Here is a 19097-nt window from a genome sequence, read left to right as displayed (position 1 = left end):
CTAGGAAGCACCTCCGCGGAACGGGAGGGCAGATCAAAGGGGATCGTTCCGCGCGGACCTTTGCTCTCTACCTTGCTCTACTACACTGTGCCTCGCTCATGGGAGCCACCTTGGGGACGCCGCACAACCTTCTCGAAGGGCCTGGACCTCTCTCTCTCTCACCAATCATGGTCATTGCAATTAATAACTCACGCCCCGTATCCTCGTTTGAGCTACCTTGTTTTTGGGTGTAGCTATCCGTATTGCACCCTAGAAAACAAACCTGCGGAAAAAAAAAAAAAAAAAAAAAAAAAGAGACACCACGCGCCTGTACCCCAACCTTGGCATGATCCCACTTTTGCGTAGACGCAGGATCCTCATGTCATTCCAAGTCTGTTCACCATACACAATCCCCGGCCGAGGGCGCAAAACAGGAACCTAGCCATGGCCTCGGATACACGGTGGAAAACGAATTTGGAATTTAGAACGTGAAGGGCTCCCCCCCCGGGACCCCGAGGCTGAGCGAGCTGCCACGTAGAATCATGCAATTACCAATCCCGTGGAAATACTGATGCCCAACCTCGAGCCCTTCTTCTTCTTCTTCTTCTCTACACACACGTCACGCGCGCCCTCCGGGTGAGCCCACGCCTGCTTTTCAGCTCCGTGCTGGTTTCGAATGCCCTCGTCCCCTTCCGTGACATCGTTGATGGGGGGGGTCCATGTCGATGGGTCCCGCCGTGGAGCTGTTCCGACTAGGCAGGGGAGAAAAGAATGACACTTTTCGGTTAAAATAACCGATTATCATCCTTTCGTCCGTCTTGGACAATACTTCAGATTGGTAGTGACTCTGTTACGGTCCGAGAGACCTGAGGGTGTCCTCGGGTTGAAGATGATATGGTTTGAGAAATCAAGTCTCCTGACTTGAGAAATGGCATGTCCTCGTCTCGGGCGTCATCAACAGTCCGCAAGGCCGCGGTGATCTTATTCTAGTCCTTAATGGGATACCTCATCGTAGCCAGCTTCTCTGTTTGCATCGCCGACTGCTTCCACCCGGGGATGTCAGCTTGATTATTAGCCTGTGACAAGACCACGCGTATAGTCTTTGCTTGCACTGCGTCGAGGAATGGCCAGTTTTCAGGTTTGCAATATTGAATGTAAATTCTTCCGCAATTAGCAGCTCGCTCCGCTTGCATGGAAACCACAAACTAGCAAACAGTCTACCAAAAACACACAATTACCAAACTTGAAGCAAAGCCGAGGGCCATCATCAGAAGAAACCGCTGTCGAAGCGCCAGTACGATTTCTTCCCCGCAGGCCTCCCCCCAAGAGACGTCCTGTTCTTGCAGCTGGGGTGATAATGGTCCTCCTCCGTCCCAAACGGCCACATGGCCACGAAGCAAACCTCGGCGACGCCGCACCCGGGCTTGCACTTCTTCCACATGCTCCACCCCAGGTCGCTCTTCAGAGCCTGAACGACCTTCCTGCCCCGCGCCACCGCCTCCCCGATCTTCCCGTCGTCCGCGTCGCCGACGGCAGCCCTGATCTCCGTCTCGGAGAAGGCCGCAGCCAGTTCCGGCGCCGCATCTAATATGATACCCCGGACGGCGTACAAATCTCCACAGATCCGCCGCACCACCGTCTCGACCGCCGTGAATATGAGCCCCTCCTCGGGCGTCCACTCGTCCTCCCAGATCTTGGCCGGCGTCAGGTAATGCCGTACGCATCTCTCCCGTGATTCCCTGACCAGGCCATCCTCCCCCATGACGCTTGCAGAGTCGAACTCATCGCGGGGGTAATCTATAAAAGTATTCGTGACAACAAGCACCTGTCTCACAAAAGCCTCATCCTCGTCGCCAGGCTCATCCGCCAGCGCCTCTATACGGTCCCCGTGACGCGTGACAATCATATCGACGAGCCCCTGCCAGTCGACCTTTGACCCTCTCCCACCTTGCCGCGCAACGTCCTCGACGCGTCCCACAATCGCCTCCCGTTCCTCCTCCTTCAACCTCCCCAGGCGCGGCATATCCTTGCGTCCGTTGGGGTTGCTCACGTTAAGCGGGTACCACAGCCCGGACACCATCCTCGAGAAGTCCAACTTGACCCTGCCGCCCCCGATGCCGTCGTACCTCTGCCCGACGGCCCTGGCCCACTCGAACATGTCAATGTCCCCGCGGCCCTCGAACTGCGTGTTCCACGGGCGCCGCAGGGCGCTCACGAGGTCGAGACCGTCGAAAAAGTCGCAGTAGATCGACTCGAACCCAATCTCCATCCGAATCACCCCGTCGAACCCCCACGCCTTGACAATCTCGCACACGCCCGCGGCCCGCTCCCACTCCCCGAACCAACTCGCGTTCCCCACCCCGCGGAGCAGGAAATCCTGCGTGTCGAGCGTGCCCATGGCGGTCTTGCCCGCAGACATGCCGTCCAGGTACAGCAACTTCAGGTCGCGGTTCGCGCGGTAGGTATGGAAGTACCCCCTCATGGGTCTCGGCCCATCCCCATCATCATCAAAGCTGCTGCCTCCACGTCCATCATCATCATTATCACCACTCAGCACCCTCTGCTCGTCCTCGACCGCAACAACATGCTGTGATGATGGCGGTGGCGGCGGGTGCTCACCACCAGGACCCTTCCCGGAACCCTTTCCAGGCTTCTTCGGAGGCGGGGTCCCGAATCCACCCTTCCAACTCCTCGCGAACCCCTCCGAATGCTCCATCTCGAACGCGAGCCATTCGAACCCCTTTGGCGTAGAGTTAGACCTCGTCCCGTGATACAGCAGTGTACCCTCCGGGACCGTCGCGGGTATCAACCCCAGACCGTTGTGACGCAGAGAAGACCCCCATTGCCTCATGGCAGAGTGAACAGCGTTGAATATGTGCGCGGCGTTCTCCCGCGCGTGGTGGCTACTCGCCGTGAACGCCGGCTTCGCAGAACCCTCCTCCGCCGCGGGTACTTGCGCCGAGACAATCTCGGCCGAGATGCCCCGCGCGATAGAGAGGCCGGAAAGCGCCAGGGCGGCGGACCAGAGAACCTGGACCATGACGATAATTACTGTCTGTTTTTACGCCCTATTTAAAAAAAAAAAAATTCCCTAATGCGTCGTCGTATCGAAGTCGAAGACGGAAAAACAAATGAGAGAAAAGAAGTCAGCGCCGGGGAGGTGGCTAGGTGGTGAGATTTTGGCTTATCAACCAGGAGGATCAATGCCACCCCCAAACGGGGGACCCGGTACGCGCGGCTGGCCAAGAATGACTGATTCGCGGTGAGACTGAAGCTGTTGCAATGGAAGAAAAGTCCGAATGGCCGACGACCGACCGGGGTATGTGTAGGCAAAGTCGTCGGAGACCGGTACCTAACCTGTCACTTGCTGTCAACTGGGACTATCCCAGTACCGCCTGGTGAGCGGTAGGAAATCCCTAAAACCCTTTGTCCAGTCGTACGAAACATCGGGTGCGAAAGGACTTCTTGATCGAAATGTACAAATTGGTGTGGTTATGCGTTTTGCCTGATTGGGTTAAGTTGCCTAAAAAGGATGGCGTGACTCGTTGCCACTAATCACCTGCCTTAACCAACAGCTTACTTGCCACTGCACTGCTGGGCCCCATCAATCAGATTCATTTCTTCATCACCAGCACCACAAACGTCAAGATAAAACAAAAGACCACGCGATTGAAACACAAAGTGGGGATATCGATTCAGGCACAGACAATGAGGCCAAGGTACTCTAGCAACCGTGTATCTCGCAGTCTAACACGCCCCCCCTGAAACACTTTTCTCATAATATACCATGTCCCAAAGTCATCAACCATAAACATTGCGTTGCCATCAAAAACTGCTGCATTCCTCATGAGCCATTCTCACCATTCTCGCCATTCTTGCCATTCTGGCCGTTTTGCCCATTCTGTCCATTCTGGCCGTTGCTCTTTCCAGAGACAATGGGAATGTCCTTCTTCTGTGTAAAGTGACGTGGGAGGCGGTTCTCGCTCTGGATGTAAGGCTTTCCAGCCTCTTCTCTGGCCATGTCATTGACCCATTTCTCATCGCCCCGCAGACCGGTCCTAACGCCGACCTCAGCCCACTTGGCAGCGAGGTAGAACCAGCCCAAAGCATTGCCAACAGTGCCCACTTCATCACTTACACCATTAGCGGCCTCGTAGCTCATCTTCTTGTGCAACTCGTCATCAGTGAAGAGGTTCACGAGGTGACCAGCAACAGCCTTGTAGTCACCTGGCTCGACCAGGTAGCCGTTGACGTTCTCCTTAACCTGGAGAGGAATGCCTCCAGCCCGAGTAGCGATAACGGGACGTCCGGCGTGGAGCGCCTCGGAAACCTTGACCTCAAAGCCCTCACGGGTCGAGAGCTGGAGGACAACATGGGCGTTGGCGATCACAGTGTTGAGAAGCTGGTCATTGGGCTCCAGACGCATGATGCTGCAGTCCTTGATGAGGTGGGGGTAGTGCTTCTCAAGCTGGCTCATGGTCTGGTCGTAGATCATGCTGGCATCGGGGTCATCAACTGAACCATTGCCGCAGACGACAAGCTGGGGGATGTCAGTGTTACCCGCCTGTTCCATCAGACGCCGGAACTCGGCATAGGAGTCAATGACGGTAGGAATTCCCTTGGACGGATCAAAACGGGCCACCTGCACGATGTACTTGCGGGCGGGCCATTCGAGCTCAGTCATCCTCTGGTTGCGGCAGGCGTTGTTGTAGATATGACCATAGTAACCAGTATCCCATCTGTTGAGAGGCTTGTTCAAGCCATCAAGCCAATCAGTGGTGGCCGGGAAGTAAACAACCTTCTCACGAGGAACGGTATGGGGGACGAAAATGGGAATGGGATGGCTGATGAACATGTCGGCATATTGAATGTTGCTCCACAGGAAGTTCCAAATGTCTTCCTGAGGAGAACCGGGCTTCGCGGTCAAGTCGCTGCGGATCTGAATGTGAGATCGGTAGAGAACGGGACGGTCCGGAGTAATCTTCTTGATCAAGGGGATCAAGCCAGGCATTTGCGGGTCATCAATCTGTTTGTGGTGCACAGGGATGGTCAGCAGAGTTCCTGTCAGACACCTTGGATGTCGAGAGCTGCACAAGCCGCATTGTCGGGTGGTGGGGTCAACCCGACAGAAGAGCTCATGTGGAGAATCATTCCACTTTGAATGCACCCATGGAGGGGTAGCTCTGGAAGTGGGTGGGGCGAGTGACATTTGGAGACAGTAACGGGTCGCCCGCGGGGTAGGGCGGGAATTGGAGAACTCACCATGACAACATCAGCACCACCCTCCTCAGGAGGACGCAGAGGGCCTCCCTCGGACAGCCAGTAACGGTTTGCATTGTCCGTAATCCAGTCAATGATGGACTGTTTTTCTTCGGCCGAGATGCGCTGGTCGGGGTGGCTGACACCCTGGAGAATGTTGTGGATGTTCTTGGTGACCCTGAATACGCCGGGCCTTGGCTTGGGGACTGGCTATGATGTCAGTTTCATACGATTTCTGACAGCAAAGCGGGCAAATCTCAAAGCAGGAAAACGTACCATACCAAGTCAGGTCAACACCAATGAGACGCGCAAACCTGACAAGAGCGTGTCGCATCAGGGCCACGCCACCACCTTGGGGGGTACTGCTGAAGAAAGCGACCTTGATCTTGTTGTCGCGAAGCTTCTTGGCGTAGTGCATCGTAGCATCCCAAGTCGCAGCACCGCACGTGTCCTTGTGGTTTTGGATCGTGTTGAGCTGCACGCGGAATCCAGCATCGGTCTGAACGACACCCCTGAAGCCAACCTGAAGGAGGGGCACCAGGGAGGGGCCAAAGTTCCTGGGGTAGTGTTGTCAGTGACGGGATCCGCCGGATGAGTGACTGGGGTAGATGCAGGTTGAGCAACTTACATGATGCACTTGCGGGCCATCGAATCGGCCTGCTCGTCAACTCGCTTGATGTCCCAAAAGCTCTTCTCCTTGTGCTCATCATCAGGGCGCAAGACGACGGGGACGATGTCAAGCTCGAGCCAAAGGCGGGAGCACAAATTAGGGCTCATGTACTTCAGAGTGGTGGGCAAGCCGGCGCCAATGAACTTGGAGAAGTTCTCGTGCTCGTAGCCCTCGAGGGTGTTGATGACGTAGTCGGCAATGGCATCGTTGCCTGTCTGGGTTGGGTCGTCGAGGTTGATGTGCTTGACGGTGAAGTCGATGAGGTAGACCGTGTCGTGGATGGCAAGGGCCACAACGGCAGTGTGAGAGTCGGAGAAGACAGCAGAGATACCACAGTAGAGAGTCTATACTAGCATTAACGAAAAGCTTTTGAGCGAGAAAAGCATGTTCCACTTACAGTCAAAGCTGGGCCAAAAGCATTACCCTGCTCGTGCATGGTGCTCATCTGCCTCTTGCGATGGGCAGAAGTGCCCAGCGAGAACTGACGTCCCGGCTGCTTGGGTTGGGTAGGCATGATGACGGCTTCAACCGATGTGTTGTTATGTGTGGTGTGAAGTTGAAGTGGAATCGAACAAACTACTCAGTGAGTCTGAAAGCTCAAAAGCGTCGTCTACGCAAATCAGTTCGTAGAGCTTCGAGCTTGGGAGATGATGAGGAGGGAAAGAAAAGAAGAACGAGAATCTGAAAGAGGGGTCCCGAGGGTTTTGTGCTTGAAAACTGGCTACTAGATGAGGGTGGGAAGGAGGGAGGGAGGGAGGGGGGTATGATGAGGGCAAGTTTGTTCACACCGGTGTGAGGTCAGGCAGGACTCTAAGGTGAGGAGACCCTGGAAAACGAATGAACGTGGCAGGAAAGACAACACCAGCAGGCCTAAGCAAGGATAGAAAGAAGCAATGGCAAGCAAGTGGTGAGGTGCCCGACCAGGTGCAGACAACGACTATGGGACGATCCTGCCGTATTTGCGCAGACGGACAGGAGATTCAGTCAATGGTGGAAGCAGAAGCAATTAGAGCTTGGACCATCCGTTTATCAAAAAAACGGGACATTTCAATGAGAAGGTGCTACGTTGACTGGGTCCTAGCTGTTAACGCAAGAAAGAGCACGACCATTGTACTTCAGACAGGGTAAGGTATCTATTCATCCACCTAGGAAAGAAAAGGAGTCGAAAGGAGAAGGGCCCTTCCCTGACCGGTAGTAGCTTAAACGGGACGGGTAACGATAAGGAGGGGCCGGATTGTGGAAAGGGCAAGGTCTAGGTTGGATCTTGTCGAGGTCACAGTGAGGTCAGACAACAGGACTAGCAGGAAAGGCCCTGCCTGCCCGCCTGCCTTGTGGTAACGGACGCATAGAGGGCTAGAGCTGTGCAGGAAAGTCCATCCCGCGGGGTAGCAACAGTGACACAGTGGGCAGCTTCCTAATTTCCGTATACCCTGTGCGTAATTCCTTTCCATATTCGGTATTTGGTTGGCTGTTGAGCTGTGCCGGACCTCATGCTGTTGAGCTCATATCCCGGAAGCCACGGGGTTACACAACTTGTATCTTGGGGGGGTCTCCTGGAATATTTTGAGATGCAGCAAGAACACTTTGATGAGCACTTTGTTGATGCCATCACACTTTTTTTTTTTTTTTTTTTTTTTGGCTTGTTCCCCAGTCCCCTCCTATTTTGGTTTTCCCCTCTCCCTCTCCCTCTTTCTGTTTATCATTGGCACTACAAATTAGACTATTGCACTATTTGCGCCGTTGCAGCAGGCAGCCTGCACGCCGCCGCATTGCATCGCCGCAATTCGAAAGGAAGGCGCCTCGCCCCTCTTGGTGCGCGTGGGGAACCCGGCAAGTCTGGAAGTAAGTGGTCCCGTTTATTGTCATTCTTACCTTCCCTTTCCCGTTTCAGCTCGCCCCTCGTGTAGGTAGTGTGAACTTTTCGCTGACTGCAGGGAAGGTGCCTTCCCCCCTCATGAGGCGCCTCCTTCAACCACTAACCCACCTGTACCGGCCGCCATGCGAACAGCGGCCCCACTAACGGGTCTTGGCGTCTCTGCCTCTCTGCGCCACAGTACAGCCAGCAGTTCTCAGTTCTCAGCGTGCCGATACTATCTCTGTACGGTCTTTCTCCCTGTACACATTGTCTACTAACCAATTCTTTCCAGCTCCAGCTTCAACCATTCCGTCCTACAATGTCAGCCTTCTCAGATCCTCCTTAATTCCAATTACCCCCTGCTTTCTTGCTATACCCTTGAATCAAAAATGCGGTGTACACCAGCGCGTCTCGCCGGCTGCACCTCACCTAACATTGGCAACGCATGACACCCTGTTGCTCGCCGCTGTGCTCAACACCCACGATGTTACAACCAGAGACGACACTGGACAATCGACCGACTATGCAAGTCGACACACCACTAGTTACTTCCTCCATCATGAATGGTCTCGGTCGCTCACTGTAATTGTCGGTGAGCAGACAACCCACTCGGCTCTGCTGCTTCTCAATCCTGGGAATCGTGGGGGAGAACGCCACTCTGCTGTCAAGGCCCTGGAAACACTCCCTACTGGACCACGGCTCTCTACCACCCGCCATCCGGTTACGAGGATGCCTCCAGACCCGAGCGACCGGCATACACTGTCCAGAGCCATGTCTAACCCCCCATCCGGCCCTGAGCCCAGCTCAATTTCACCATGCCGCCGCATTACGGCTGCCGGCAGCCCTCCTTTCCAACCCCACCCTCTTCTGTCGACGCGAGATTGATGATGCCACACGAATATCTCTGGGCAAAAGCCGTGAGCGCCGGGATCGGCTCCTCGAGATTTTCAACTGTACGATGACGGAAATGATTTTTTTGGCCACCGCAGCAGTGCTCAACCATTCGCTGCTCTCTGCTTTTCGAAGGAAAATCTTGTCATTTGAGTAAATTTCAGAACTGATCTGGCCTACTAGAAGCCATGTTGTATCACCCGCCCTCTGTTTAACTTGCTCCAGCCGTTATAAACGCACTGTCTCAATTATTTCAACACACCGAGGTGGAGTATCATGTGAGGCCACGCCCAGCCCGAGCTGTACCCCAGCTAGCAGCAAATTCGTGTCTGGGTAGCCTCGACGCAATCTTCGGTCCTTCGCCGCTGCGGCAACAGCAGCGGCTTCTTCTGGCCCACTGTGTAACGTGGTTCTCGGATCCAGGGGCTTGCTGCGGGGACATTGGCCACAGCGCAACACAGGGCAGGACCTTGCCTTGGTTGTGTTGGTCGCCCATCAGTCTGCACAGATGCTTACACGCAATCTGCTGAGAAGCACGAAAAGCTGATCGATCAAGTGACGCTGATACGAACAAGGCATTGTCTCTCAGCCATCCATCGAAGGATAGTTTGTCATGCCCACTTCCATGACACACCCGTCGGGCACGACTGGTCTGCTATACTTGTACCCTCCAAATCACTCCAGTCGACTCAAAAGTAAACAATGGATGTGCGGTGACAGCTCCGCTGCCGCCCTCGTGGATGCTACCCCGCCATGCAGCTCAGCGCAACATAACAGACCCCGTCTCCGTGCATGGATTTGAGCTTCTCATGGTCTTTTACTTCTTGCTTTTGTCGCTTCTTTTCTCCCCTTATCATCTTTCTTTTTCTTCTTAAACTGCGCATACCGACAGGCAATCCTAAAGTGCTTATAGCGCCCCGTAGACCATCCGGGTGTTGTGAACCTGGACCACCTGACAGTAAGGACTTCACGATGAGGAGTTTAGCATCCTGTTTCTAAACAATTGATACCTACGCCTGATGAAGATGTGCAGAAGGCAAAATGGGCCATCCAAATGTTCACTATAATACGGCAGTATCTCAGCTGTTTTCGCCAGCTATGGAATTACGCTTCAAAAAACCGCGGTGAAGAGCATGGAACATCGACCTTCCAGGGTTAACAGATCAGCTGCAACTCACCAGAAGTGGCTAGATTCATGCCACTGTAGAGAGCAGCTGGCTGGCACGGAAGTCTTGGTCATGGTCGATATCATACGATGGCTGCGTATCTAAAACGACTGGTCACTTCTGCGCATGAGTTGCTTTCCCCAATTTTCCTCAGATCATGCTAACTCGCTACTCGGTTCTAACTTTGAGCCTTTCAAGTTGTGTCGCGACCCCCAAATCTTTTGGCGTGGGGTCGACCCAACAGTTGGCTTCACCGAGGTCAGCCCGTCTTCTGGCGTGGGGTATCTCCAGTGTGAACAACGCCACCTCTTATCGGTTGCGCAAAGCGCAAGTTGGATGCGATCGCTTGAGACATGTACGATAGTACAAATCCATAGGAAGAAGTCATGTATTTCTTGTTATTTGCATGTGGTACAGCCCGCCTAGAGTATGCCACCGCCTACGTTCGAATTGACTCTTGGAAGGCCAGCATGATACCAGCTGACCACAAGCCTACCTACTTATCCCTTTTCTCGAAGCATGTATTGAATGCGTGTTTGTGTTCTTTCTAACTTACAGCTTTATTTCCACTGCACCTGTTTAGCTGGAAACCACTAATCGTACAAGCACCTATCCTTGACCTTGAACATCCAGCGAGTAGTCTTATTCAAGGGAGTCTTTCACGTTCTTTAGCTAGTAGCAATTGGTAACAAGTGTCAGGTGTTTGCCCCATGCCTATCTGTCAACTTTGATTCGACCTCGTCGCAGCTTAGAAACTTACACTTGATGCTGAAAACCCATGAATAGAACCACATGTGGATCTTCAAACTCAGAAAGCTCGTGAAACATTAATGGCAACCCACTATGACTTTCAGAGCACACCAGTAAATGATTTGACCAGTTCACAGAGGCTTTTGGCCCGAAAGGGCGTGAAAATATACGTACGAATGGACGGATGGATCCATCAGGTCTTTCCGCACTTGGACCAAGAACCTCTCAACCTGATCGGCTGTCCACCCCAATCCCCTCGTGAAGGGTCCTATAGTAATGGCATGAAGGCCGTCATAAATAACACTCAGCGTATAAAGACCGATAGTTCTTAGAAACTTATTCCTCGGCCATCTGCCAACGGGCACCTTTTTCACCTGATGCAGGACGTTCACAAACCCGGCAGCCTCAACGCGACCAGGATTCTGTTCTGCCGCATTCATATCAATCCCAAACCTCGCCAGGCCTTCTTTGATATTCTCTACCATCGTTACTGGCGCATAGTCATTGGGAATCGTCCCATCGTCGCACCCGTATACCCAGCGCATCTCCTGTAGTTCGATCCAGCCTCCTGGCTTAAGCGTTCTGTTTTTTGTCAAAAGCGTTCGTTTTACTTCCAGAAAGCGGCTAAAAGGAAGCCAAGAGAAACTTACTTATATGCAGACTCCAAAAGCTTCGGCCAGTCATGTATTGAAGGCGCCATGTTACCTAACCGGATAAGGTCGTACGAATCCCGTTCGTAATACCACTCGGCCTCGGCGTCGTCCACGACAAACTTTGTGTTCGGCGGCACCCAGTCCGGCCATATCGGGCTGAGGTCGTTTCCAACGACGGCGGCTCCCGGATACTTGTCACCCAATGGTCATCAAACCCGCCCTGTCAGCATTCTTTTGGCACCATCCCGTTGGAACCATTGCATAGCATATCGAAAGGCGAAACGCACTGTCCACAGCCCATACTCCCGTCCCCGTCCCGACATCCAACACTTTTTGCGGGGTTTTCAACGGCGCCTGAAAAAGTTCACCGCCTAGTAGGCTGGTCATGATGATGTGCTTTATGTACTCGCGCTGCTGCTCTGGGTCGTCGTTAGGAAAGTGATACCGGCCCTCGCGGTATCTATGATACCTCCTGTCGTTTTCAAAGGCATAGTCGCGCACGCTTGCGGAGAGCGACATTGTGCCGTCGAACGAGGGTACGCTACGTGCCGAGGCGGTCTCGTAGCCGTCGTCCGAAGCCTCTATCATCTCGTCTGCGTTGGGGGTTGGTTGCCCTGCGGGGTCAGCGGGGTCCGCTGCCGAGTTCAAAGTCCGGGTCATTGTAGCGGACCACTGTTGGGCCATTATTACGTCCGAATTGTTGGATTCCAAGTCTTCTCACGTGGGCCTCGGCGCTCTTCCAGTGAGCTTGGCATTTAGTTTTGCGGAATGGCAATGAAACGGGAGACGTTGATGTCGGAGGAGGGTCTCGTCTGGTATTTAAGGCCCCCCAGCGATAACCCAATATCCCTGCTAAAACCAGGGGTACCATGAACCCCCGAGCCACAGTTCCTCGGGTAAAGCGCCAATCTAATGGCGGTGACGGAGTAACAAAGAAACGAAACTACAACGAACTGCATATTCGACAACGGGTCTACCCGTTGTGTTGTTGTATTCGTCACTGCGTGTGGAGGTAGAGACAGGCACGTCACGTCACAGCGACCGTTCAAATTTTCGAAAACAACATCTGATTGGGATCAGACCGATTACGCTGAATAGGTACTCTAAGAGTCTGAAAGAGCCCAAGGTGTCGGTCAGTGGACCAGCTCTTGGCGTCTGCTGCTGTGCAACACACCTTTGGCATCCATTACATCCAGTTGGAATGACCCCCGATGTCCAGTTTACCTCACATTCCACTCTTCTAAAGCATTTGTCACAAAATGACCAGCAGCTTGGTCACTTCTCGAAGATTACCAGTCGCTCCCTCGCTCGCGTGCCGCATGGGTTTTCTCCGTCTCATCCCCTTGCGTCCTGCAGCAGATACCCTGCATGCTGCGACGACTTAAACCGCTAAGCTACCCCATGCTGAAAATTTGCCTTGAAAATGCATTTTCGAAGTTGTTGTGGGGCCGATTCGACAGATCGGCGATCGGCGGCGCGCTGAGACACAACGCAATGCCGGAACGCTTGATGGTTTATGAGGGAGGTGGCCGGCCGGGTTAACGGGTTGGTCGGACGTAAGTGGGGCCGTGAGGACCCGGGCCGGATTCTGAATTGAGAATGGCGGTGGCATGGCGAGTTTCGAGGGTGCCGGGCGGGGATCATTGGATGAGGGCATTTTGATAGTTTTTATGGGGATTTGTCGATTGAGGAGACCCTGAGCAAATAATAGCAAGCTGCGTCCTAGCAGCCTCGCTGTTACTTTAGCCTCCACTCTATGATTTGATTGTGAGGTTGATTTCATATTTTGCATGACTATTGAGAATTAAATGTGGATGGCAAGGACTGAAAACTTTAGCTTGTGGAATCGCTAGGCGTGACGGCATATGCAACTTCATACTAGCGTCTAAAATAGAACAATCCGTCAAGCGACGCGGGCTCAGGTCTGGGCGAGTAAATGAACCTACTATGAGATCTTTTTTTACAGTATTTGCCAGATATACACGCTTAACCTTGGTTTAAATTGAATGTTAATGTAAACGCCAGAATGAAAGCGTACCTGCATCCAATAGAACCGGTGATGATACCCTCAAGTTGCTCCTCACTCTTTTTACTTGTAATTACTTGCCTTCCTTTCCTTTTGATCAGTTTTTCGCTTATGAGCCGACTAGATGTTTACTCTTGCATATCTTCTTTTTGACTCTCTGGCAGCTTCAAGGTACGATCGAAGCAGCTTGTTACTTGTTGCTCAGGTAAACATTATGATCATCAGCCGATACAGAAAAATAGGCACAAATCCCCATACGATACCCGCTAACATGGAACTCACGCTACTGGTAACAGATTTGATGAGTAAATAGAAAAAGCCGTAGATTCACTTGGCTGCTCCCTCATAATAACCCCCAGCAATGTTCTTGTCTCACCAGCATGCCTTAACTCAAAGCTTATTCGGCTTCTCTCATGTTCCAACAAGTCGCACCCCGAATCGAACAATCTAGATTTACTGTCTCGCCGAACCCGCAGGGAGCTAATGGACGGCCTCAACAGTCTCCTTCATCATCCATTTTAAGTCAGGAAGTATAGCGTTTATCGAGCCTAGACTAACGCTTTAATTGTACCAGCGTTCGCCACTAACACTAGTAACTATTACGCGAGCTCCAAGTCCAGCCAAGACATTGAGCATGATCATACCAATGGTTCGGCGAACGTCAGCGGCAGGCTAAAGGCAACCCTACAGGGATGGATTTGGCACCAGTGTGTTGGGGGGGGGGGGGGGTCTTGAACTGCTGGGCTGAAGTTTCTAGTGATCTGTTTCTTCTCCCCCACTATTAGCGTCACTTTGTCTCGGTGAACAGCTACAACCCCACATTCACCTTGATTTTACCCCGCACCAGCAAAGGTGAACCAGTTTGAAAAATTTCAACGTCAATCGCTAGTTCAGACACACTCACTCAACTGCTGCTTATAAAACTAAGACTCGAAGGGTTTGAATCAACAAACGGAGTCATTTGCATTCCACGACGGACGGTGTCTTGATTCGGAGTTCACCGCCATTGAGGTACCACATACACCCTTGGCTGAACCGCCACGATGGATGAGCTAATAGCCTGGGCGAAATCCCATGGAGCTTGTCTTCACCCCTCGGTCGAAATCTACAACGACCCAAAGACCGGCAATTCATTCCGTGTATCCCCTGATGGAGCCGACGTTAAGCCCGGTGCCACGGTCGTCACCTGCTCTCTCAATCTGACGCTATCCTATCTCAACACCACCACCACACCTAGCCCAGGCTTCCGTCACGACGAGTCCACTACGCCGTTCCCCCCATCATTCCTCGAAAGCGTTCCTCCGCATGTTATTAGCCGCTTCTTCCTGATTAATCAGTACCTTCTCGGCAAGGCCTCGTTTTGGTACCCCTACATCCGAACCCTCCCTCAGCCAGAACACCTTCAGTCTTGGACCCTCCCTCCACTCTGGCCCTCTGATGACATTGAGCTGTTGGAGGACACCAATGTCCATGTCGCCATCTCCGAGATCAAGGCCCGCCTAAAGGCCGAATACAAGCATGCCATTGCCGCCTTCGGCGATGACTCAGCCCGAAAAGAGTACACACGCCTCCTGTACCACTGGGCCTATTCTATCTTCACCAGTCGGAGCTTCCGTCCCTCCCTGGTGATACCCGCTAAAAGACAGCGCACACTTAATCTGCCAGAGGGGTGTGGTGTTGATGACTTTTCCCTCCTACTTCCCCTGTTCGACGTGGGCAATCATTCTCCCTTGGCCAAGATCTCATGGGAGCACCCGGAGAACGCCGGGGACACCTGCGCACTGCGCACACTGGACACCTACGGCCCCAAGGACCAGGTCTTTAACAACTATGGTAGCACCAAGACTAACGCCGAACTGATGCTCGCTTACGGCTTTCGGATCCCTGAATCAGAGGCTCTGCACAACGACTACGTTCATGTCCAGCGACGAGGCGCGAGTCAGCAGGCCGAAACGGGCATAGGAGCGAAGCCAAGAGATTACCTTATTTCGCTCCGGCCCGTAACAGATCCGAGTTCTGTAGCCGTTCGGTCTCTGTCCATGTTGCAGGACCTCGATGCTAGCAAGATCTTGCCCGCTTTTAAGCACGTGCAGGATACAATGGTTTGGGAGCTCATCCAAGCCCAAACAACGGATGAGCAAAGAGAAGAGATGATTCCCGTTCCAGAAGATGTCGTTGACTCGTCAAGTGCGGATTTGGAACGCCTGAAGGCGGTCTTGACGGGCCAGGTCCCTGTAGCTTCCAGGCCGCTCCTGGAACAGACCGTCGCGATTATCCAGCATAAAATCTTCCAGGAGCTGGAACGTCTGGATCAGTCTGAATTTGAACTAGATGAGTCGGAAGCGACACAGAATCAGCTCATGGCATATCACTACAGGAGGCAGTGCAGGAAGGTACTCATGAATGTACTAGAATCGATGGGCATGCACGAGGAGAATGCTTGAGAATCATTTTCCATATCCTTTTTGCATTACGCATCCGATAATAACTCCGTGAAGCTGGAAACCTTTAGAGATCTTGCCGGATTGACCAATCGTTTGCTAGTCGTAGGACGGGAAGTTTGTCGTCGGCCCGGCTGGAGAAATTGAAATTTCCAGTTCATCAAACGGACGTCTTAAAAGCATGATGCGGAAAGAAGTCCGGCCAATCTAACACCGAAACGGAATAGTTGAAGTTATATTGGTGTGTCTGATGTGACATTCTTGCTGACTTCCCTTACATTAAACGCCGAAACGGCCTAAGATGCTCCATGCACTTTATTCTTGTTCCACACGGTCTTTATACAAGTGCTATTGGTTTAGGTTGCTTCCGTGTATGGGACGTCGCACCTTTTTACATTGCCAGCGGACGGAAGTCCAGACGGGGTTATCCGCGCGAACCATTATTATATGACAAAGTTGCCGTGTATACTACTATGCCATTTGGCAAAATGTATCTCCGGATGTCCGGAAATCGCACGAGATCTAGTCCATACAAGTTTGAAGCAAAGGTGGGGGTAAAATACGCCCGTTACCATCGTCGTTATATGTGATGTTGAATAGGTTTCGGTAAGGCGTACATTGCCCCCTTTTGGCGTTGTAGATATCAAAACAGTGTCGAGAAATCACTTGTTTCAACATTAGAACAAATCGAGGGCACCCAGAGCGTCTATGTTAATCTACTCGATAAACGTTCCTGTTGGAAAGCAACCTGCCACGCACCTTACTAACGTCGCACACCCACTTCTCGCACACCCCCACATTTCGCACACCCATAAATCGCTCATGTAGAATTTTACCCTCTTCAACATTCTTTAATATCTTCACCACTTTTACAGCGATTATTATAATTCTTTGAATAGTTACTCTTATACGCTTAATGGGCCAGTATACGGAAACAGAAGTCAATCAAGCTCTCAATGCAGTTGCAAGTGGGCAGAGTGTCCGAAAGGCAGCTCATGATGCTGGAATTCCACCATCAACCCTCCAGTCTCGATTAAAGGGTTCACAGGCAAGAAATGTAGCTTTCTCTAGCTTCCAGAAGCTATCTCCAGCACAGGAAAGTCACTTAGCTGAATGGGTGCGTATCCAGGCGGCGTTAGGGCTGCCGCCAACACATCAACAACTCAAGGAATTTGCCCAGCGAATCCTAGACATCAGAGGCACTACCCAGCCACTTGGGAGAAACTGGATTCAGTTCTTTATTAAGAGAAATCCATCAATCAAGGTTCATAGAGCTAGAGCCATCGATTCTAAGCGTGTCAATGGGGCCTCAACTAATGTAATCAGGCAATGGTTTCAACAACTCGCCCTTCCAGAGATCAAGGCGATCAAACCACATCATCGCTATAACATGGATGAAACTGGTATCCTAGAAGGCAGAGGATCAAATGGCTTAGTACTGGGATCATCAGAAAGCTCATCAATGCGAAAAAAACAGCCTGGGTCTCGGGCTTGGACAACTATGCTTGAGTGTGTCTCTGCAACTGGTCAGGCGCTTCCTCCACTTGTTATTTATCGAGGGAAATCGGTTCAACAACAATGGTTTCCTCTTGATATCCATAAACGTGATATTTACAGTGGTTGGAAGTTCACAGCAACTGAGAATGGCTAGACTTCAGACTCTACAGCTGTGGAATGGCTTGAGAACATCTTTATCCCTCTGACTAAGCCTGATCATCCCTCTGAGCAGAGACTATTGATCCTAGACGGTCATGGCAGTCATGAAACAACAGAATTTATGTATCTCTGTTATAAACACAAGATATATCTCCTTTTCCTACCGCCACATACATCCCACGTTCTCCAACCTCTAGACCAAGCAGTCTTTGGGCCTCTCAAGGCGACCTATCGAAAAGAGCTTGGATACCTCATTCAACACAACGATTCTACAGTTGTAGGCAAACGGAACTTTCTTACCTGCTATGGAAAAGCACGCCAGATGGCATTTTCAAGCAAGAATATCAGAAGCGGCTGGAAAGCAACAGGACTATGGCCCATTTCGATAGCTCGACCGCTCATGAGCCCTCTACTGCTTGAGAATGCTTCCAAGCCCTCAAAGCCAGGCTATTCTACGCCTATGAGGGCCTCTGATGGTGGAAAAGACGAAAACTGGGCATCTGCTACATCCATAGTAGCCTGGTCAACGCCCAAGAAGACAGTTGATCTATATGATCAACTTAGCTTATTCAGCAAGTTGGATAAAGATCAGCAAACGCAGCGACTGTTGTTTCGGAAGGTTCAAAAGGGATTTGATGAAAAGGACTATCAATTGGCTACAGCAGAGAAGAAGATTGCAATGTTGGAAGCAGAAGTTGAGGCTGGAATGGTACGGAAGCGGCGTAAGGTCCAAATGAGCCCAAATTCGAAGTTTGCCAACATTGAGGCAATTCACAAAGCCCAAATTGAGGCTGGCGAAATTGAGGATAGCTCAGATGAATCTAGCGAGCCTGAATTACCTATTAAAACTGGCGATAGTATCACAGTTGCAGGAGACGAATCAGACTTATAGTTATGAAGTTGATGAATACCTCATGATGACCCAATTTATGGGTGTGCGAAATGTGGGGGTGTGCGAGAAGTGGGTGTGCGACGTTATATCCAGTGCATGAGCGTGACCCGACTATGGATGTCTTGGCGTGTCGACACTCAAGGCTTTGCCAAGCACTGAGCTGGTTCCAAAATGCGACGAAAAGGTGTCTAGCACATAGCTAATATTAAATCAAGACGAACATGACTGCGCCTCAGCACGCGACGATGACAGAAAGAATGCAATTGACACCATGGTGTACACCTTTCCCGAACCTTCTGTTTGGCATCGAAAAATTCTGTTGGCAGACTTTTGAGCCACTTCACAAAGACTATGTGCAAATTCAAAAGCACCGGTTCGAATATTTATCCGATAAATTTTGCTTGCAACACAACACTGGACTTAGAGTTTAAACTAGGAAACATGGCATTGCGTTGGTTCTCGATCATTAGCCTCAGAGCCTTTTAATAAAAAAAGTCAGCCGGCTAACTTATGAGGCTCATGGTTGTTGCCGGCCTTCGCGATCTTGAGGATGACACTACACTCGACAAGGAGCATGTCTACATTCATATCGGCAGTCAAACACGCTCGAATTGTTTCGTGATGCCTTTTCGCTCATGGTAAATGCTTGGATATGATGGAAATCTTGTTGTCCGATGTCATGTTCGACCAAGATGTTCTAGAAGACGAAGAAACTGACATTGTGAAACTTTAACCACTTGGATCCGATGTTCCTGCACTAGAACGATAAGTAGGACGATGAGCTAGTTGCTTTGGAGTTAAAATTGTGGGAGAGAAAACGCCTGTGCTCAAATCAAAACACGTGCGTAGCTTTCGTCTG

General features: G+C 51.6%; 6 protein-coding genes across 6 annotated transcripts; 3 read left to right on the top strand and 3 right to left on the bottom strand.

Moving 5' to 3' along the window:
• Positions 1 to 1246: 1246 nt before the first annotated feature.
• On the bottom strand, positions 1247 to 3019 carry CTRU02_211384 (uncharacterized protein; the record flags this gene model as incomplete). Its single annotated transcript, XM_036720406.1, has 1 exon — positions 1247 to 3019. One exon carries the CDS (start codon positions 3017 to 3019, stop codon positions 1247 to 1249), a length of 1773 nt encoding a protein of 590 aa, XP_036588149.1.
• Positions 3020 to 3823: 804 nt separating this feature from the next.
• CTRU02_211383 (trehalose synthase) lies at positions 3824 to 6422 on the bottom strand (the record flags this gene model as incomplete). The annotated part of the gene is made up of 5 exons (XM_036720405.1): positions 3824 to 5005; positions 5242 to 5444; positions 5515 to 5795; positions 5867 to 6252; positions 6306 to 6422. 5 exons carry the CDS (start codon positions 6420 to 6422, stop codon positions 3824 to 3826), a joined length of 2169 nt encoding a protein of 722 aa, XP_036588148.1.
• Positions 6423 to 10701: 4279 nt separating this feature from the next.
• On the bottom strand, positions 10702 to 11907 carry CTRU02_211382 (methyltransferase domain-containing protein; the record flags this gene model as incomplete). The annotated part of the gene is made up of 3 exons (XM_036720404.1): positions 10702 to 11152; positions 11221 to 11414; positions 11527 to 11907. 3 exons carry the CDS (start codon positions 11905 to 11907, stop codon positions 10702 to 10704), a joined length of 1026 nt encoding a protein of 341 aa, XP_036588147.1.
• Positions 11908 to 14292: 2385 nt separating this feature from the next.
• Positions 14293 to 15693, top strand: CTRU02_211381 (set domain protein; the record flags this gene model as incomplete). Its single annotated transcript, XM_036720403.1, has 1 exon — positions 14293 to 15693. One exon carries the CDS (start codon positions 14293 to 14295, stop codon positions 15691 to 15693), a length of 1401 nt encoding a protein of 466 aa, XP_036588146.1.
• Positions 15694 to 16606: 913 nt separating this feature from the next.
• On the top strand, positions 16607 to 17341 carry CTRU02_211380 (transposase; the record flags this gene model as incomplete). The annotated part of the gene is made up of 2 exons (XM_070205623.1): positions 16607 to 17128; positions 17186 to 17341. 2 exons carry the CDS (start codon positions 16607 to 16609, stop codon positions 17339 to 17341), a joined length of 678 nt encoding a protein of 225 aa, XP_070060866.1.
• A 126-nt stretch (positions 17342 to 17467) lies between these two features.
• On the top strand, positions 17468 to 18238 carry CTRU02_211379 (transposase; the record flags this gene model as incomplete). Its single annotated transcript, XM_070205622.1, has 1 exon — positions 17468 to 18238. One exon carries the CDS (start codon positions 17468 to 17470, stop codon positions 18236 to 18238), a length of 771 nt encoding a protein of 256 aa, XP_070060865.1.
• Between the last annotated feature and the right edge of the window lie 859 nt (positions 18239 to 19097).

The sequence above is a fragment of the Colletotrichum truncatum genome (genome assembly GCF_014235925.2).
Source record: "Colletotrichum truncatum strain CMES1059 chromosome Unknown Contig_0007, whole genome shotgun sequence".
Lineage (NCBI taxonomy): Eukaryota > Fungi > Ascomycota > Sordariomycetes > Glomerellales > Glomerellaceae > Colletotrichum > Colletotrichum truncatum.
The sequence above is the reverse complement of the archived record's forward strand: the minus strand, read 5'-3'. Positions and strand labels throughout refer to the sequence as shown.